Consider the following 17861-nt stretch of genomic DNA (forward strand, 5'->3'; position numbering starts at 1 on the left):
AAAAAAATAGAAGTAAATTTAGTTAATTGATTAATAAAAGAGGCATTTTTCAACTTACTCCAAATAGAAACAACATAGTCCAATTAAGGATAACAAGTGTTAACAAGAGGGCCAATCAAATATTATTCAAACTTTGGGCTTTTCTTTTTATCAAACAATTATAGAGGAAATTACATGCTATACCCACTTTACTTTACTTGTTTTAATTTTTACTTCTATTTTTATATCCTTTAAGATATACCCACTTTTATGGATGATATCTTCATTAGACCTCTTAGATTAATGTAAATTATATGCTAGATTTAAGTAGAGAGTGAGAATATATTGGGCAATCCACTCAAAAAAGTAGGTATATTTTAATAAAATATAATATAAGAGTATTTTTAATTAATAAATACAAAAAGTGGTATTTTTCAACTTATCCCACAATTACAACAGTTTAATCTATTCTATAAAATTGATATGTTTGAAACTTAATTTTAAAATATTAAGGCCTTGTTGGACCTTGAATTTAAGAGGGTAAATAAAAAGAAATCCAAAGGATTTTATTTTCTCAATTCAAATTAAAACTTGAGTATATTATATATTTATGAAATTTAAGCCAATTAAAAAATATATATGAAAAAATTCCAAAAAAATTATATATAAAAACGTAGCAAAGAAAATAAAATGAGACTAGCCTATGTCTCATATCAAATTTTGTTTTTATGAAGTATGTTTAATAAAGTTTTATTTAATACTAATTTTTATTATACACCATTTTATGTTACAACTCTTTGGTTAGCAAAAGTTATTACAATAATTAAAAAACACCGTAGTATACTTAAGTTAGTAGGGCGTGATAGTTGGCTTAGTCAATTTGTCAAAAAAAGTACCCATCCTTTTACTTTTTCTCAATTAAATTACATATATATATATATATATATATATAGGGAAATTTGATTTTCTATGCTTAGAAAATCAAAAAATTTGATTTATAAACCAATAATTAAAACCCTAAAAAAACTATACCTTTTTTTTCAAAACCCCAAAAATACCCCCAAACTAAAACTATCTCTCTTTCTCTCTCTATCTAGCTCTGGCCCCAATAATCCCACACCCAGTCCGATGGTCGGACCATGGGGTCCGATGGGGTCCGACCAATCGGACCCATCGGACCCCAAGGTCCGACCATCGGACCTCTCTCTTCCCCTCTCTCTCAAATCGCGGGGAAAAAAAAAAAAAAAAAAAAAATTAAAGCCGACCATCGGACCCATCGGACCCGACCATCGGACCCATCGGACCCATCGGACCCGACCATCGGACCCTTTCTTCCTCTCTCTCCAAAATCGCAGAAAAAAAAAAAAATAAAAAAAAAAAAATTCAAAGGTCCGATGGTCGGACCTTGGGGTCCGATGGGTCCGACCATCGGACCCCCAAGGTCCGACCATCGGACCTTTGTCTTCTTCCCTCTCTCAAATCGCGGAAAAAAAAAAAAAAAAAAGTTTCAGAGACTGGGGTTGCTCTTTCGGGTTGGGGTTGGAGTCGGAGGGGTTGGGGTCGTGGTCGACGGGGGTGAGGGTGGTGATCGGCGTTGGGGTTGACGTGGGTGGGTGAGGGTGGTTCGGGTGAGGGTGGGCGGTTGGGGTGAGATAGAGGGAGAGAGAGATGATGCAGAGAGAGAGAATATTGTGAGGGGGGTATTTTTGGGGTTTTGAAAAAAAAGGAATAGTTTTTTTAGGTTTTAAATTTTTGGTTTAAAAATCAAATTTTTTGATTTTCTAAGCATAGAAAATCAAATTTCCCTATATATACTAGGTGATTGTTACGTGCCAAGCCACGTAGTGTTAGTTTTATTTAATATTTTAGTTTTTTATTTGAATTAATAATTAAAATAGTATAATTATTTGAACGATTTGTTTTATAAAAATAAAATATGTGTCAGTATATTTAGTAAGTAAAATATAGTTGTGTTATAATAATGTATGTTATTAATAGTAAAATGTACATTAATCTTCTAATTGAAAAAAGTTCTATTATCTCATTTCATATCTAATAATAGCTACACAACTATATATTTATAGACTTTCACATTCTTTGCAAATTACTAATAAGCACCAATAATATTTTCATATTCTAATATTTTTTAACCTTCTCCTCTTGGTGGTAAAATTAAAAATAAAACTAAAAATAAGCACAAACATATAAGGTAAATACTAATTACAGCCCATTTTATCTTTTTTTTTTTTATTATTTTTTTAAGCCCAACCCAAAAATCTCTAAGCCAACACAATCAATCTTCTTTTATATTATCTTTTCTAAATATTTTATCTATATTTTTCTTTTTTAAAAAATAAATAAAAAAATTATTAATATTCTCTCAAGATAGGTTTGTTAGAGATATGTGTTTAAGATGATTTTTTTAATTTAAAAAGAGATTATTAATATTTAAAAGATTGTTTATTTAAAAGATTGTTTAATTTTTTGGGTTTAATTATTGGGTTTATTTTTTAACGAGAGATCAAACCTAATCGTTAAATTTAACAGAATATTCTTTTATTTTTAAGTATATTCTGTTAAACTAAGAATGTTAAACCAAGAAATGCCGCTAGATAGACACTTTTAATATATAAAGATATATATATATATATGTATATATATATATATATATATATATTTTTCTAATTTTGATTATGACTCTATTAAATTATATTTTTGTCTGATTTCCATTTATTTATCACATTCCCTCCTCTGTGTTTGTTATAATTTTTATACATATTATTCTTCAATTTTTAGGTGATAAATTATATTGCGCTTTGTATAATCTACCACAAAATATTTTAAAATACTGGAGGACATATATAAAGTTATTTTCAATACCTCTACTGAAGCATTATCCTATACTATATTGATATGGAAGTTAGTTTTTAGTTTTCAAAAAGGGAACTTACAAAGAAACTGTAAAATGGGAGAAAGTTTATTAACACGAAATGTGCTACATTTTTATTGTACCAACTTCATAAAAATAGTGTGTTTAAAGTTTCAAAATTACAAAATATTGTGTTCAGTAAAATAAAAAAACAACTGAAAAATAACTAAAAAATAATCCTAGAACAACTTAACAAAAAACTATAAAACAACAAAAATATAATTATAAAGCAATAGAAAAATAACAAAACATTGATCTAATTGCAATGAGCAAAATAATATCAACTCTTCAATATGTTTTTGTATTATAATTATTTTTACTTAGTTTTGATAACTTGATTTATCTTTTTGTACTATTACATTTTTTTTTTTTCATAGAATTTGTTATTACAACTTTATTCTTTCATTTTTTTCTCTTTTCTTTTATAAGTTAGTGACAGTTAAAGAACAACTATAAAGTTAAAAATAACTAAAAAATAACAAAACAAATGCACATATATACAACAAAAATATTGTCTACAATAAATTGAAAATATAACAATAAAAAATACACATAAACTAAAAAACAACTATTAAAAAAAATAAAAATATAACAGAAAAATAACTATAGAAGACCTAAATTACAATATAAAAATAACTATAAAATAGCAAAAAGATAACTATAAATCAACAGAAAAATAATAAGACATTAATCTTGTTAAAATATGCAAATTATTCATATATTAACTCTGAATAAACTATAAAACATCCAAAAAAATATACTACTTTAATTAATCATATAAAAGATAAAAAAATAAAGGAGGAATGTTTTTAATTTTTTTTTTTATAAGAGAGAGAAAGAGTGTTAAAAAAATGAGACATAAAAATATACATTTATTATATATATTTATATGTATGCACAAATAAGAATAATTAGTTTGAGAGAGAGAGAGAGAGAGAGAGAGAGAGAGAGAGAGAGAGAGAGAGAGAGAGAGAGAGAGAGAGAGAGAGAGAGAGAGAGAGAGAGAGAGAGAGAGAGAGAGAGAGAGAGAGAGAGAGAGAGAGAGAGAGAGAGAGAGAGAGAGAGAGAGAGAGAGAGAGAGAGAGAGGAGAAATTTTAATCCCGAAAATTGACGGAAGTGATTTTTAAGATTGAGTAAACACTTAGTACAGAGACATCGACTTTAAGAGTCGGCCGAAAAAAGACTGAATCAATGCGTATGGTCTAGGGCTCGTTAATTTCGAGAATCAATGCTTGCAAGTCTCAAGGTATATCCACGCAACTCGGAAGTCAATCCCATAATAACTCACAAGCAGAGTTAGTAAGATTAACTTACTAAATTATAATTATAGGGGGATTTTCATAATGATGCATTGAGAATTAGATCTTGTCATAAATATAAAACCCATAGATTATTTCTCATCTTTCCAACACATTTTGAATCGTCTAATTTCAAAATATATCAAGATATTTATGACAAAAATAGTAAGACCGCTAAATTGTGACAACTGGGTGTGAGAGCCCATGTGCCAGTGTGCAAGACGGTGAGCCATTGTGCGAGTCCATGAGCTATTGTGCGAGCTCATGAGACATTGCACGAGCACATGAGCCGTTGGACAAGTTGGGGAGCATTTGGGTGAGTTGTGGAGCCTTTATGCAAGTGGAGGAGCATCCGTGCGAGCCACGGTGGAGCATCCGTTCGTCCCATGGTAACGTCTGTGTGAGGGGCTTGCATGCGCAGCTGCGAGGCTGCAAGACAGCGAGACGAAGGCTCACATGCGAGCGTGCATGCATGCAAGTGCAAGGCTGTGAGGCTGCAAGGCGGCGAGAAGAGGGCTTGCATACGAGCGTGAATGTGTACGGGTGCGACGCTACGAGGATGCAAGGGGCTGCGAGATGGGGCCTCGAATGTGAGCATGCATGCGTGCACGTGTGTGCATCCGTGAGCGTGCATGCAAGCATGCGTGTATGTGTGTGCATGCAAGCCTGTTAGCGTGAAAGCGTTACGAAGTGCCGAGTATGTTGCTTGCGTGAAGAGGAGTGAAGGTGAAATTTGAATGCACATAAAAGAGAATATCGTTATAGGAAAAATCAAAGGATAAGGCGTGCAAAGGAGAAGTGTACAACCACACCCTCTACAAGCTCTAAAAGTAAGGAGGTATGAGTAGTAGAGGCAACCTTCCTGCAAGATCTGAGGACCCGACTGAGAGTCCACTGTAACCACACTTATATATTCGGGGACCACTTCTGTGACTGGGGACCACTCGGCACCAAACAAAGGTATGAGAAGCAAGGCCACCTCCTGCACCTGCGACGTGCAGCCTGAAAGTGACACATTATCCCCTTGAGACCACCTTGTACTTCAGGCCATTAGAGCCTATAAATCATTTTTCAGATGTGAGAGGGGGTTGAAAAATCATTCTTGTAACTTGACCTCAAGAGAGCATGCAATAGAAAGTTTATCATTTTCTCTCCATTTTGAGATAGCATTTTGATTTCATATTTTTTTTTTTTTCGTCTTAGATCTGAGCTTGAAGCATAGTTTGACATTTCGATCAACAAGTTAATTGACGAGTTCTCGCTGTCAAAAAAAAAATAAAAAAGAGATGAGCAACTAACTTAAAAAAAACAAAAAAAAAAGAGTGAAAAAAAATTCTTTGAAACTTTAATAAGTAAAAAACAGTAAAAAACAAAAAAAAAAAAAAATAAGTATAAAAAATATAAATGTAATGTTTTTTTTTTTTTTTTTTATCAAAGTATAAATGTAAAGTTTTAAAAAAAATTAGTACTTAATGTAAATTTCACTATAAAAAATAGACACAATGTTATGTGACCCCTTTTACAACTGTTATTTTATATTTCACGTTTTATTTACACACAAAATTTATTAAATTGAAAAATGATTATTTTTTTTTATTTATCTTATTATACTTACACATGTAATTTTATTGTCTTTTTACATATTTGAAAAATAATAAATTATATTTCTAATTTCAAAACTGTAAAAAAAAAGGTAAATACTATTTTAAATTCAGTGTTTTGCAAAAGTTACTAATTGAACCCTCTATTTTGTTAAATGACAAAATTGACCGTTATTTTCTAAAATGGTACAAATAAGACACTGAATTGATTTTTGTATTAAAATAAAATATAATTATAATCCGATCTAAAAGTGTTATGACAAAACTGTTTACATATTCTATATCCGTTTGTATTAGAAATTATCTTTAAGTTGGTTATATTAAAAAAAATTATCAAAAATTAAGCCCAGGGTCCTATTTTTATACCATTTTGAAAAGTACAGGATCCATTTTTTTTTTTTGAATAAAATTTAGAATTTCATTAATACGAAATTTCACCCATTTAATTTGTCATTTAACAAAACAAAAAGTCTAATCGGTAACTTTTGCAAAACTCCAAAATGGTATTTACCCTAAAAAAAAATACAAAAATTAAGTTAAACTTAAACCTTCGCGGTTATATTAAAATTCAATGTGGGGTGTCATTAATTATGTAAATATAATATTATTATAGTTATCCAAGCAAATAATAATTTCCATGAACTCATAGGCGCCACTAGTTTTGATCATGCATGTGTGTGCGCACATAACTTTCAAGCAATTTCATGTGATGTAATATTGTTAAAGAGAGAGATCATTTAACAAAATCTCACTTGCAAATATATATACAATAATTTTTAGGACAGCGGTCCCTCCACTAGGGCTGTACAGAAATTTTCGTAAACCGCCCAACCCGAATAACCCGACTAAACCAAACCGACAAAACCGAAAAAAAATACAAACCGACATAACTTGACAAAATTCTAAACCGCCCAATCTGTAAATTGGGCGGGTTGAATTTTGACCCAAACCGCCCAATGAACCCGCCCAAACCGATTTAACCCGATTAAGAGTTTTTTTTTTTTTTTTTTTTTTTTTTATATATATATTATATATTATATAATATATAATAATATATAATATATATTAAAAAAAACCCAATCCCTAAATTGAATTTAGATTTGGAATATTATGTATTTAATGTTATTAATTTTTATTTTAGTTGAATCTGAAAAAAAAAAAAAAAAAAAAAAAAAAAAAAAAAAAAAAAAAAAAACTCCTAATTCGGTTTGGGCGGGTTAACCCGCCCAACCCGCCCAACCCGTCGGTCGGGTCCAGATTTTTTTTTTTTTAAATTGGGCAGTTTGCATGCAGAATTTTATAACCCGATCTTTATGTTGGGTTGGAAAATATATAGTATAAACCGACTAAACCGACCGATGTACAGCCCTACCCTCCACTAACCCACTTGTGTGAATATGCAGAGAAAGCTTTCAACAACTTTTCTTAATTTTCTTTCATCCTCCTCTATGATCTACTCATCATCACCCTTAATTAATTTTTATAATTTCAATAATATATTAGTATCTATTTATCTACATGTTTTGTTTAGCCAGCAATTTTACCATGGAAAATTAATGGCATATACCTAGTCCAACCGAACCCACCAAACAAAAGAGTGTATATTATAAGTATTAAAGTATATACAATTAATGTTGTTGCTGACATGTAACGCACATATATATATACATATATGTATATAAACAACTAAAAAATTTTCAAATAATAAAAATAACACAAACAACTAAAAGAAAATCATGAAAGATTTCTACGAGGGGCTGGGCTGACCGACCCAGCTAGCTAGCTAGGAACTGCATGTAATGGTTATGACTAGAAGCTCATGATCGATGAAGATGAACAATATTTAATTTAAAACCATGTAAATAGCTATATAGCTAACTGATATCATTAATCTCTATTATATATGTAATTTGTTGTACGTAGTATAGTACATTAATTCTGATTGATATTAATTATTAGTCCTATATATGATGATATAATGACATGAAAAGTACTTATATATAACCAATATGATCATCATTTTGCTCATTAGTATCTGATCATCATCATCATGATTATACATGAATATTTTATGACGTCGTATATAGAGTTTATACTGTACCTACTTTTTACATGTGTGATTAAATATTTAAATCTTATTTTTCATTGTATAAATTATTTTAAATTTTTTTCAAAACAGATAAAGTGTCTGTTTTCACTATACACCGCTAGAGCAAAAAATCTGACCATAGGTTATCTAAATGATTATCCTTTTATTTTTTTTTCTTTTTTTTTTGTCCTAAATTTGTTTCATTTCAGACTGTAAATGAAAAAAAAAAGGAAGAGATACTAAGATAGTATATATTGTTTTTATATGTAATGAAATTTTGCAATTAAGTTACGTTATTAATTATTAATTTTTGTTTTGAGGGAATTAATACTTAAGCTGTAAAGACACGTTTAGTACTAATAGCTAGCTAGGGTATATATATTATTGGTTTAATATATATATATTTATATATAGATAGAAGAAATGATATATATATTTATATAGATAGATAGAGACATAAATTCACATTCTTTGTCTATGCTTTTCATGCTCGTTTGCTTCATCAATAAAACATGAATATTCATGTACTAGTGATTTTACATAAAAACCATGATATTAATTAAATTGAAATCGTTTTTTTTTTTCTCTTTATTTTTTGGTAATACATTTGTGTGTGACATTATAACGAACATTATCACTTTCTCTTACGAAGTTTTCTTCTTTTCGTTGACTAAATTACTCTTGATTGGTAAAAATAAACTTAATGATCTGTAGCTTTTGGAATTATTTTCATCTTTTTCTTCCCCAAAATTTAAGACAAAACCATATACTGTAAATTATAGATTAATTAAAGACTTGACCCCAGTCGTCTTCCATTAACCTCATCTAGAGTCAATATCAGTCATGATAACTTGGACTTAATTATATTGACATTGTTTGAAACAACTCAAAAGTTGGCTTAGTTATACATATTTTGGCTTGTAAAAAAAAAGGGTATAAAAGAGAAAAACTCCCCAACAAATCAAACCACAATAATAACAATGAAACTTTTAAAACACTAAAAGTCCAAAGTATATATATCAACCATATAAAAGAAGCAAGAATATAATAACATCACTCTCCTTTTTTAAAGCCCCATATATACATATAGATTTGTAACTAATTCCTATCTCTGATTATACTGTTAAATAGTCTTGATAAGCTTCAGAAAAAAAAAATATACTAAAAATACAATCATATAAATATATATAAATAGATATAAAAGACAGAGTGTATACAACTAATAGATATATATCAAATTATCAAATGATTCCTCCAGCAACACATTCCGCCGGTGATGGAGGTTCCCCGCATTGGAAGAACACTCCAATTCCGTACTTGTTTGGTGGGCTTGCTCTGATGTTAGGTCTCATCACGGTGGCCTTGATAATCCTAGCTTGTTCCTACCGTAAATCATCATCATCATCTTCATCTCCAACCGCGGTTGGCGCGGCCGGTGGCGGTGATGATGATGATGATGATGATCTGAAAAGGAGGGAAATTGATGAGGTGGTTGTGGATTGTGATGAGCCTAAGTTTGTTGTTATCATGGCCGGAGATCATAACCCTACCTACTTGGCAAACCCCCTCAATGTCTCCACCACTACCCAATCTTTTGCAATTGAGCAAAAATGATTTTGTTTTTTCTTTTTTAATTTAGGAATTAATAACTCATTAATGATGTTTTTTTTTTTTTTATATTATTTCTAAAAAATAGAGTATTATATTAGGAGAGAAATGTAATTAATATTAGATGATATATATGTCTATGTGATCCTTTACCTTTTGTTTGGTAGAAGGGATTAGAAGAATGATAAATTTATAGTATGAATTTGGGATGATTAATACTAGGTTCATTTGTTTGATAGAGAAATATGATAACAAAAAAAGTCCAAAGGAAGAGATTTTAATTTTGTATGTAAATTTTTTTATTTTACTTTTTAAATTAAACAATAAAAATTAAAGTCATATTAACATTAGAAATATGGTAAATATGTGTAATAATAATTATTTATCATCATTTTCTTTTTAAATTAGACCATATTTGCAATCTTTAGAAGAAGAAAAAAAATCATCTTATTCGCAATCTATATATCCTCAACTCGATCATTCAATCAAGCTCAGCCTTATTACATTCTGCATATTGATCTTGAAGGGGACAAAATTCAAATTATGTGCCTGAGTTTTTTTGCTTAATATAATTCAACATAGTTTATTAATTAATGCAAAAACATACAATGTCCAATACGTACTTTTCCTTAAAATTAAAGAAGAAGAAAAAAACTTAGTGCATGTTTGGCATCATAATTAAAAATTGTTTTTTGTTTTTAAAAACAATTTGGTTTGTTTGGCCTTGTTTTTTGAAAACAGTTTTCAGAAAACAGAGTTGCAAAAAACAAGAATTTTGAAAACAACAAAATGTTATTTTCTGTTTTAAAAACCAATTTACTTTTAGTCAATATTGTTTTTAAAAAACATTAACCAAACATGACCTTTTTTAAAAAACTCTAAAAACTATTTTTTGTTTTCATTTCTAAAAACAATTTTTTGAAAACAAAAAACAGAAAACAATACCAAACACGCTCTTATGTATTAAGAATTTGTGTTTTTTCTCTTCTTCTTGATGTTATAATATAACTTTCAAGGCAAGTTAAGTAATAGAAGCTTGGGTATTTGAGCCTTTTTCCAGCCGTCTGTGATTGCCATTGCCGGCGTCGCCTACTCCCTAGGGTCTAGTCTCTCCTCTTCAGTAAACAACGTTTGTGGTTTTGACTTACCACTGCTCTAGTTGTGTTTGTTCAACCTTGGAGACTATGTTTTCGTTGTCCCCTCTGAGCTTGCCGGAGGCTCCGTGCCCTCCGTGCCTCTCGACGGCCGACTCTCGTGTCCCTTTATCTTTAGTGCGACATCATTTCTCGCCGAAGGTTCCCTTCAAGTGTGCTTCCATTTTTACTGGGTTTTGTCCTTGTGTCGTTTTTGGGCATTTTGGGACTTTCCCAATTTGTTGTGAGACGAGAGTTGGCTCCTAGTAGTTTCCTAAAGTTCTGATCAAATCGCTTCATACAAGCAATTCTAATCATTGGCCGATCTGTTTATTTTTTGGAGGCCTGGTAGATGGGAGTATGAGGACTTTTCGGTTTAGTGCGGCTTGGACTAGAGATTTATCTAGCCGTTTGATTGTTGATGAAGCTTGGATCTCTACTTCCCATGTCTGGCCCTCTGCTAGACTCTTTTGAAGAACTGGTGCCACTCGAGTGGCCCTTTTGAGATGGAATAGGTCTACTTTTGGCTTGGTTGATAGTCAGATAAAGTTGATTGAAGGCCAACTTTCTTCGCTTCAAACTCTTCCAGTAGGGTCTCGGGACTGGCATGAGGAGCATTGTATAAGAAAAGAGCTCAACAAAGCACTGAGGCGAAAAGCCCTTTCCTGGAAACAGAGATCTCGTGTTTCTTGGCTTAAAGACGGTGACAAGTGCTCTAAATTTTTCTTTGTCTCAGCTACCATTAGACAAAGGAGAAACAAGATTGAAAGTTCCGTGACAGTAGTTGGGTGTCTACTCGTGGCCAGATCAGCAAAAAGTTCATTGGCCATTTTGCTCTTTTATTTGGGGGTAACTCTAACAGTGACTGAATCTCCTTTTCCCATCTGGTTATCCTGACCCTCTCTCTTTAGCTGAGAAAGAGTGTTTACTTGCCCATCCTGATGATGAGGAGATTAGGTCCACCCTCTTCTCCATGAGTAGCTTGAAAGCTCTAGGATCGGATGGTATGCCAGTCCTTTTCTATAAACATTACTAGAATAATGTGGGTTTAGACTTTTGTGACACTGTTCAAAACTTTTTTGAAACTCGAAGGATGCATAGAGGCATTAACACTACCAATGTGGTCCTTATTCCGAAGGTGCCTAATCCTCAAAAGGTGTCTCAGTTCAGGCCTATTGCTCTGTGCAATGTTGTTTACAAGATAATATTTAAGATTAATGCAAACCGTGTCAAACCGATATTCCTCCCTAGAATTGTGTGCCTCAACTAAGCGGTATTTGTTCCTGGTAGAAACATTCATGATAACAATGTCCTTATCCAAGAAATTATCCATTCCTTCCAAAGAATGAAAGGAAAGACAGGGTTGTTTGCTATTAAAATTGATCTGGTCAAAGCTTATGACAAATTGAGTTGGAGTTTTATCAATCTAGTAGTTTTAAAGGCTTTTGGTGTTCCGGATCATTTCTGCGAGTTGGTAACTTACCTTAAATTGTTTTTTTTTCATATTTTTTTTTAATTATCCCATAAAATATATTTTCACTACAAAAAAGACCATCTTTAGTGACAATTTTTTAGTTACAACAAAAAAGTTTTGTGATTAAATGTGACTTTTGGTCACAACAAAAAAATTATTTGTGACTAAACATAGTATTTTGTTGCTCCTAAAATCGCCCAATATACGTGGACCAGTCAGGAAGGGACACGTGGATCAAACTACTTAAGAAAGAACTGCTAAGTCTTTGTATGACACCAGGAAGCGTTATTCACATGGGTCCCGGAAGATGCACCCGGAATACAAGGTACTCCCGGAAGCAAGCATAGCTCAAAGGCACTCCGGGATGTGTCAGGTCTCTCCCGAGACATCAAGTCGCATTTAATGCCGCATGGGAGGAAGCGTGTTGGGACTGTGCACGCAATAAAGTCTGACGGCACATCCCCCAAACAGCAGCGCTACAGTAATGATCATTTAAGTCTAGCGACGGCTACTCTGCGAAGAGTCACGTCAATCATAAGACAAAAAGGACATTCTCCATAAAAACCCTACAGCACCTAGGGATTTGACCATGCATCACCCATGGTATATTCATCGGAAATGCCCAACTTTATGGATACTTACAGACACATGTGTAAGTACAATTCTAGGGATTGCCCCACTAAAAACACTATAAATACCCCCTCAAAGCTCATTTAATGGGGTCGGAGAATCTTGGCTGCTTAAGAGCAAACAGAGAAAAAACTCACCAAGAACATTCTTTGTATTTAAGAAACATTCTCCCAAGTGTAAGATCTGTATTAAAGACATCCATAAATATCAGTGGCTCGTGGACTAAGGCTCATTAACGCCCCAACCACGTAAAAAGTCTTCATCTCGCTTTCTTATAGCTCATTATTATATTCATATTTTATTAGTTGCCGAAAACCTCGGTCAACATATTTAAATACAAGTTGTCACTAATTTAGTTTTAGTCACAACAAGTATTGTGACTAAAAATACATTTATTCACAACAAATTATGATTTTTGTAACTAATACTTTTAGCCACGATTTTTTAATCACAACGTAGGAATGACAATTTATAATTAGTCACAACTTTTTACTTTTAGTCACAAGTTTTATTGTGACTAAAAGTAAAAATTTTTGTAGTGTTTGAAAAATTATATTTTTGTAAACTTTGAAAAAAAAAACTATAAAAATAAATTTCTGCCTTTCTGAAAATTCAGACATTTTCTAAAAGAAAAATTTACATAATAAACCTAAAAACATTATTTATTTATTTATTTATTTTTTACATTTTTACAAATTTTTTCTATTTATATTTTTTACTGTTTTGTGTTCTTTCAATGATATTTTCATATTGTCACAACGTTATACTATATTTCTGCAATGTGAAAATATTAATATTTTTAGAACAACGTATAAACAATGGTTTGTAAGAAAAAAAATCCGTAAAAATATAAGAAAATTTAAAATTCTATAAAACCATAAATGTTTTATAATTTGGAGTATTTCTGAAATAGTTTTTTTTTAAAAGGGGTACCTACACAAGCCCGAACCATATTCATCTAGGACCGAGCCTTCAAGGTAGAAGTTCATTACGTGCCATTTAATTAACTTGGACCACTAGTGAAGATGCAAGAAAGCTAAAGAGTAGGAATCAATATGCCAAAATAAAGATCTTCCCCAAGAGCTCACATCGACCGGAAGCATTACAAGAAATGTCACTTTTACTAACACAGTTTTATTTTGCAAACTGCGCTGGCAAAAAGGTCAAAGTTTTACCAGTGCACGTTTGCAGTGGCTAAAATCTAACTTTTACCAGCGCATTCACGTGCTGAGAAAAGTCATTTTTTCCAGCGCTTTTTATTTTGTGCTGGCGCAAAAGTTCTAATACCAACGTTAATTTGCCAACCCTTTTTGCCAACACAACAGAAGTAAATTCCATTTTACCAGTGCAATACCAAACTTTTGCTAGCACAAAAATGTGCTGACAAAAGTGACATTTTTTGTAGTAAAGGTTTAGCACCTCGTGTTAGAAATACTGTAAATCTGTATATAGCCCTAATTAATTCAAGAGAATCAAACAATAAAATTAATTCTTGAGGATTTATAGTAATTTGATCTTCCATTAAATTATTGTTTTTGCATTTGGAATATTTAGTTAATCATGCTAATGTCCCACCGCTGAAATTTGTTCTGAGTTTCAATCACTGATTAATATATATTGCGATTGAAGTTGTTTTTTATGTATATGATGCGATGATATATGAAGTGAAAATTTTGCAAAGCATTTATATAATGCTTTACGATTGTATATATATTCTGCCGCATATATCTATTGCTTTACGATTACAATCGTCAGCCGCATATATGTGCGAAAGAAACTCTCATATATTGAAAGTTTTGGTTTTATTTGGTGATATCGACATATGAGAATATATATATATATATGTTGGTTTATCAATTTGGATTATAGCATTTTAATTGCACTCATTGTGGGATATCAATTTGCGATACAGATATATAGCTTACTGTTTGCAATATAAATATGCTTTCCATTATGATTGTTTTGTTTTATATATAAATATATTATAAAATAAAACAAAAGTTTGCTGCGATTTGCATATAACAGTAAACGAAATACAGTTTTTCTTTTATATATATATATAAGAAATCGGTGTGCACATAAGTTTATTAATATATATGTGCAAAGTTGTTAAGTATTATAATTTAAATTATTTATACATGTATACATAAGTTTATTAATTTTGTAATAATTCAGTAACAATTAATTCAAATTTTGGTATGGAATTTATTAAAGATATCTAATATTTTAATTAAATTAATTGAAACAAAATATCACCAAAGTGATCTCTTTTGTGTAGATTAATTTAATAAAAATATTATGATAATTGTGTGTATGTGATTCATAAATTTATTAACTAACCCAAAGGTGAGTTAATAGTTAGTTGAATTGCATGCATGTTTGTGGTGATAAATGTGTGACAATTATAAGGTATTTTGTGTGAATAATATGTTAGTCTAAAGATTGCATATTATTTGACATAATTTATTGTCAATGTTTGATCACTACAACAAGAGTACCGCTTACAATTAATATTACTGTCCAAAGACTTAATATTAATGTTGTGTTTGGTATCTTGAGATGGGATTAACCATTATTTGAATTTATTGTTTTATTTAGATTCTTATATGAGCATGTTATTTATGTAATTGTATTGTTCTTTTCAGCTGTTGCTAGTGTATCTGCTAACCTTAATTCGGTACCGGTCCTTAATGGTAATAACTTTAAGGACTGGAAGGAGAACATTTTTATTGTTCTTGGCTGCATGGATCTTGACCTTGCATTAAGGATGGATCGTCCTGCTTCTCTTACGGATACTAGTACCTCCGAGCAAAGGAGGATTTATGAGAAGTGGGACCGTTCAAACCGCATGAGTCTTATGATCATTAAGCGCGGCATACCTGAGGCTTTTAGGGGTGCGGTGTCCGAGGAGGTCACCGATGCCACAACTTTCCTTGCTGAAATTGAGAAGCGCTTTGCAAAAAGCGATAAGGCGGAAACAAGTACTCTTTTAAAGAAACTTATTTCCATGAAGTTTAAGGGCAAGGAAAATATAAGGGAGTACATTATGGAAATGTCTCACCTTGCTTCAAAGTTGAAGGCACTAAAGCTTGAGCTTTCGGATGACTTGCTTGTGCATTTAGTGCTTATCTCTCTTCCTCCACAATTCAGTCAATTTAAGGTCAGTTACAACTGCCAAAGGGAGAAGTGGACTCTTAATGAGCTCATTTCATTTTGTGTTCAAGAGGAAGAAAGATTGAAGCAAGAAAAGACTGAAAGTGCTCATTTGGCAAGCACCTCTAAGGATAAGGGCAAGAAAAGAAAGAATGAGGCTGCTAAGGATAAAGGTCCTGCACATAAGAAACAAACTCAAACCAACAGTGATGATGGTTGTTTCTTTTGCAACATGAAAGGACACATGAAGAAAGAATGTGCTAAGTACATTGCATGGCGAGCAAAGAAAGGTACATTTCATACTTTGGTCTGTTCTGAGGTAAATTTAGCTTTAGTACCAAGAAACACTTGGTGGTTAGATTCTGGTGCTACTACTAACATCAGTGTTTCTATGCAGGGTTGCCTGAGTTACCGAAAGCCAAATGATGCTGAAAGAAGCATTTATGTAGGAGATGGCAAGTCGGTAAATGTGGAAGCAATAGGGCATTTTAGGTTGTTGTTAAGTACTGGTTACTATTTGGACTTAATAGATACTTTTGTTGTACCGTCTTTTAGACAGAATTTGGTTTCTGTTTCTTGTTTGGACAAATTGGGTTATTGTTGTTCATTTGGAAACAATTGCTTTAGTTTATCTATTAATTCAAATACTGTTGGAACTGGTTCACTTATGGTTTATGACAACTTATATTTACTTGACACTGTTGCTTCTTATAATGAAACCTTGAATGTGGAATCACGTGGTACTAAGCGTAAAATGGATAATGAAAAATCAAGTTCCTTATGGCACAAACGGTTAGGTCACATCTCTAGAAATAGAGTTGAGCGACTTGTATTTGATGGAATTTTAGATTCAATTGATTTTTCAGACTTTGATGTTTGTATTGAATGCATCAAAGGCAAACAGACCAAAACAAAGAAATTGGGTGCGAAAAGAGCTACCGATGTCTTAGAGTTGATACATACAGATATTTGTGGGCCATTTCCTACACCTTCTTGGAATGGTCAACGATATTTTGTATCATTCATAGATGATTACTCAAGATATGCGTACCTATTTCTACTTCATGAAAAGTCTCAAGTGTTGGACGTGTTCAAATCTTTTAAGGCTGAAGTTGAGAATCAACTTAGCAAAAGAATAAAGCAAGTCAGGTCTGACCGAGGTGGTGAGTACTATGGCAGATATGACGGATCAGGTGAACAACGTCCAGGACCTTTTGCCAGATATCTAGAGGAGTGTGGAATTGTCTCACAGTACACTATGCCAGGATCTCCTAGCATGAATGGTGTTGCTGAAAGACGAAACCGTACTCTTAAAGATATGGTAAGGAGTATGATCAGTCATTCAACCTTACCAGAATCACTGCGGGGAGAGGCACTTAAGACAAGGCCTACATTTTGAATAGGGTACCAACTAAAGCAAACTCGCAAAAACACCTTATGAGCTTTGGACGGGCGAAAGCCTAGTCTTAAGCACTTTCATGTTTGGGGATGTCCAACAGGCTAGGCCTTATAGGCCAAATGAAAAGAAGCTGGAACCCAAAACTGTGAGCAGCTACTTTATTGGATATTCTGAACGATCCAGGGGTTTCAAGTTTTATGATCCCAAAGTAAAGAATATATTTGAAACGGGAACTGCAAAGTTTTTCGAGGATATTGAGTTTGGGGGGAGAAATACGGTTAAAGACTTTGTTTTTGAGGAGGATTTAGAATCAACCACTCCTCTTGAGGATGAGTTGATTCCTATTCCAATAGTTGCTTTTGACAATATCCAGGATTCCATTCCTAATATTGATCAAGTTTTAGATCAAGAGCAACCAAACATAGTCAATCAAACCCCAGAGGTACAAACTCAACAACCTCAAGAACAAGTGCCTTTGCGACGATCCACTAGAGAAAGAAGAAATGCTATTAATCCAGATGAATATATAGTGTATCTTCAAGAACATGAGGATGGCATTGGAATGAT

General features: G+C 32.1%; 2 protein-coding genes across 2 annotated transcripts; both read left to right on the forward strand.

Annotated features, from left to right (window-relative positions):
- Positions 1-8836: 8836 nt before the first annotated feature.
- Positions 8837-9721, forward strand: LOC115700290 (protein GLUTAMINE DUMPER 2). The gene has a single exon (XM_030627859.2). The coding sequence runs from the start codon at positions 9143-9145 to the stop codon at positions 9509-9511; it is 369 nt and encodes a 122-aa protein (XP_030483719.2). The 5' UTR covers positions 8837-9142; the 3' UTR covers positions 9512-9721.
- Positions 9722-15186: 5465 nt separating this feature from the next.
- LOC133030334 (uncharacterized) lies at positions 15187-16740 on the forward strand. Its single transcript, XM_061102995.1, has 2 exons — positions 15187-16185; positions 16293-16740. The coding sequence occupies exons 1-2, from the start codon at positions 15486-15488 to the stop codon at positions 16319-16321; spliced, it is 729 nt and encodes a 242-aa protein (XP_060958978.1). The 5' UTR covers positions 15187-15485; the 3' UTR covers positions 16322-16740.
- The last annotated feature ends 1121 nt before the right edge of the window (positions 16741-17861 follow it).

This window comes from Cannabis sativa, chromosome 8, assembly GCF_029168945.1.
Source record: "Cannabis sativa cultivar Pink pepper isolate KNU-18-1 chromosome 8, ASM2916894v1, whole genome shotgun sequence".
NCBI lineage: Eukaryota > Viridiplantae > Streptophyta > Magnoliopsida > Rosales > Cannabaceae > Cannabis > Cannabis sativa.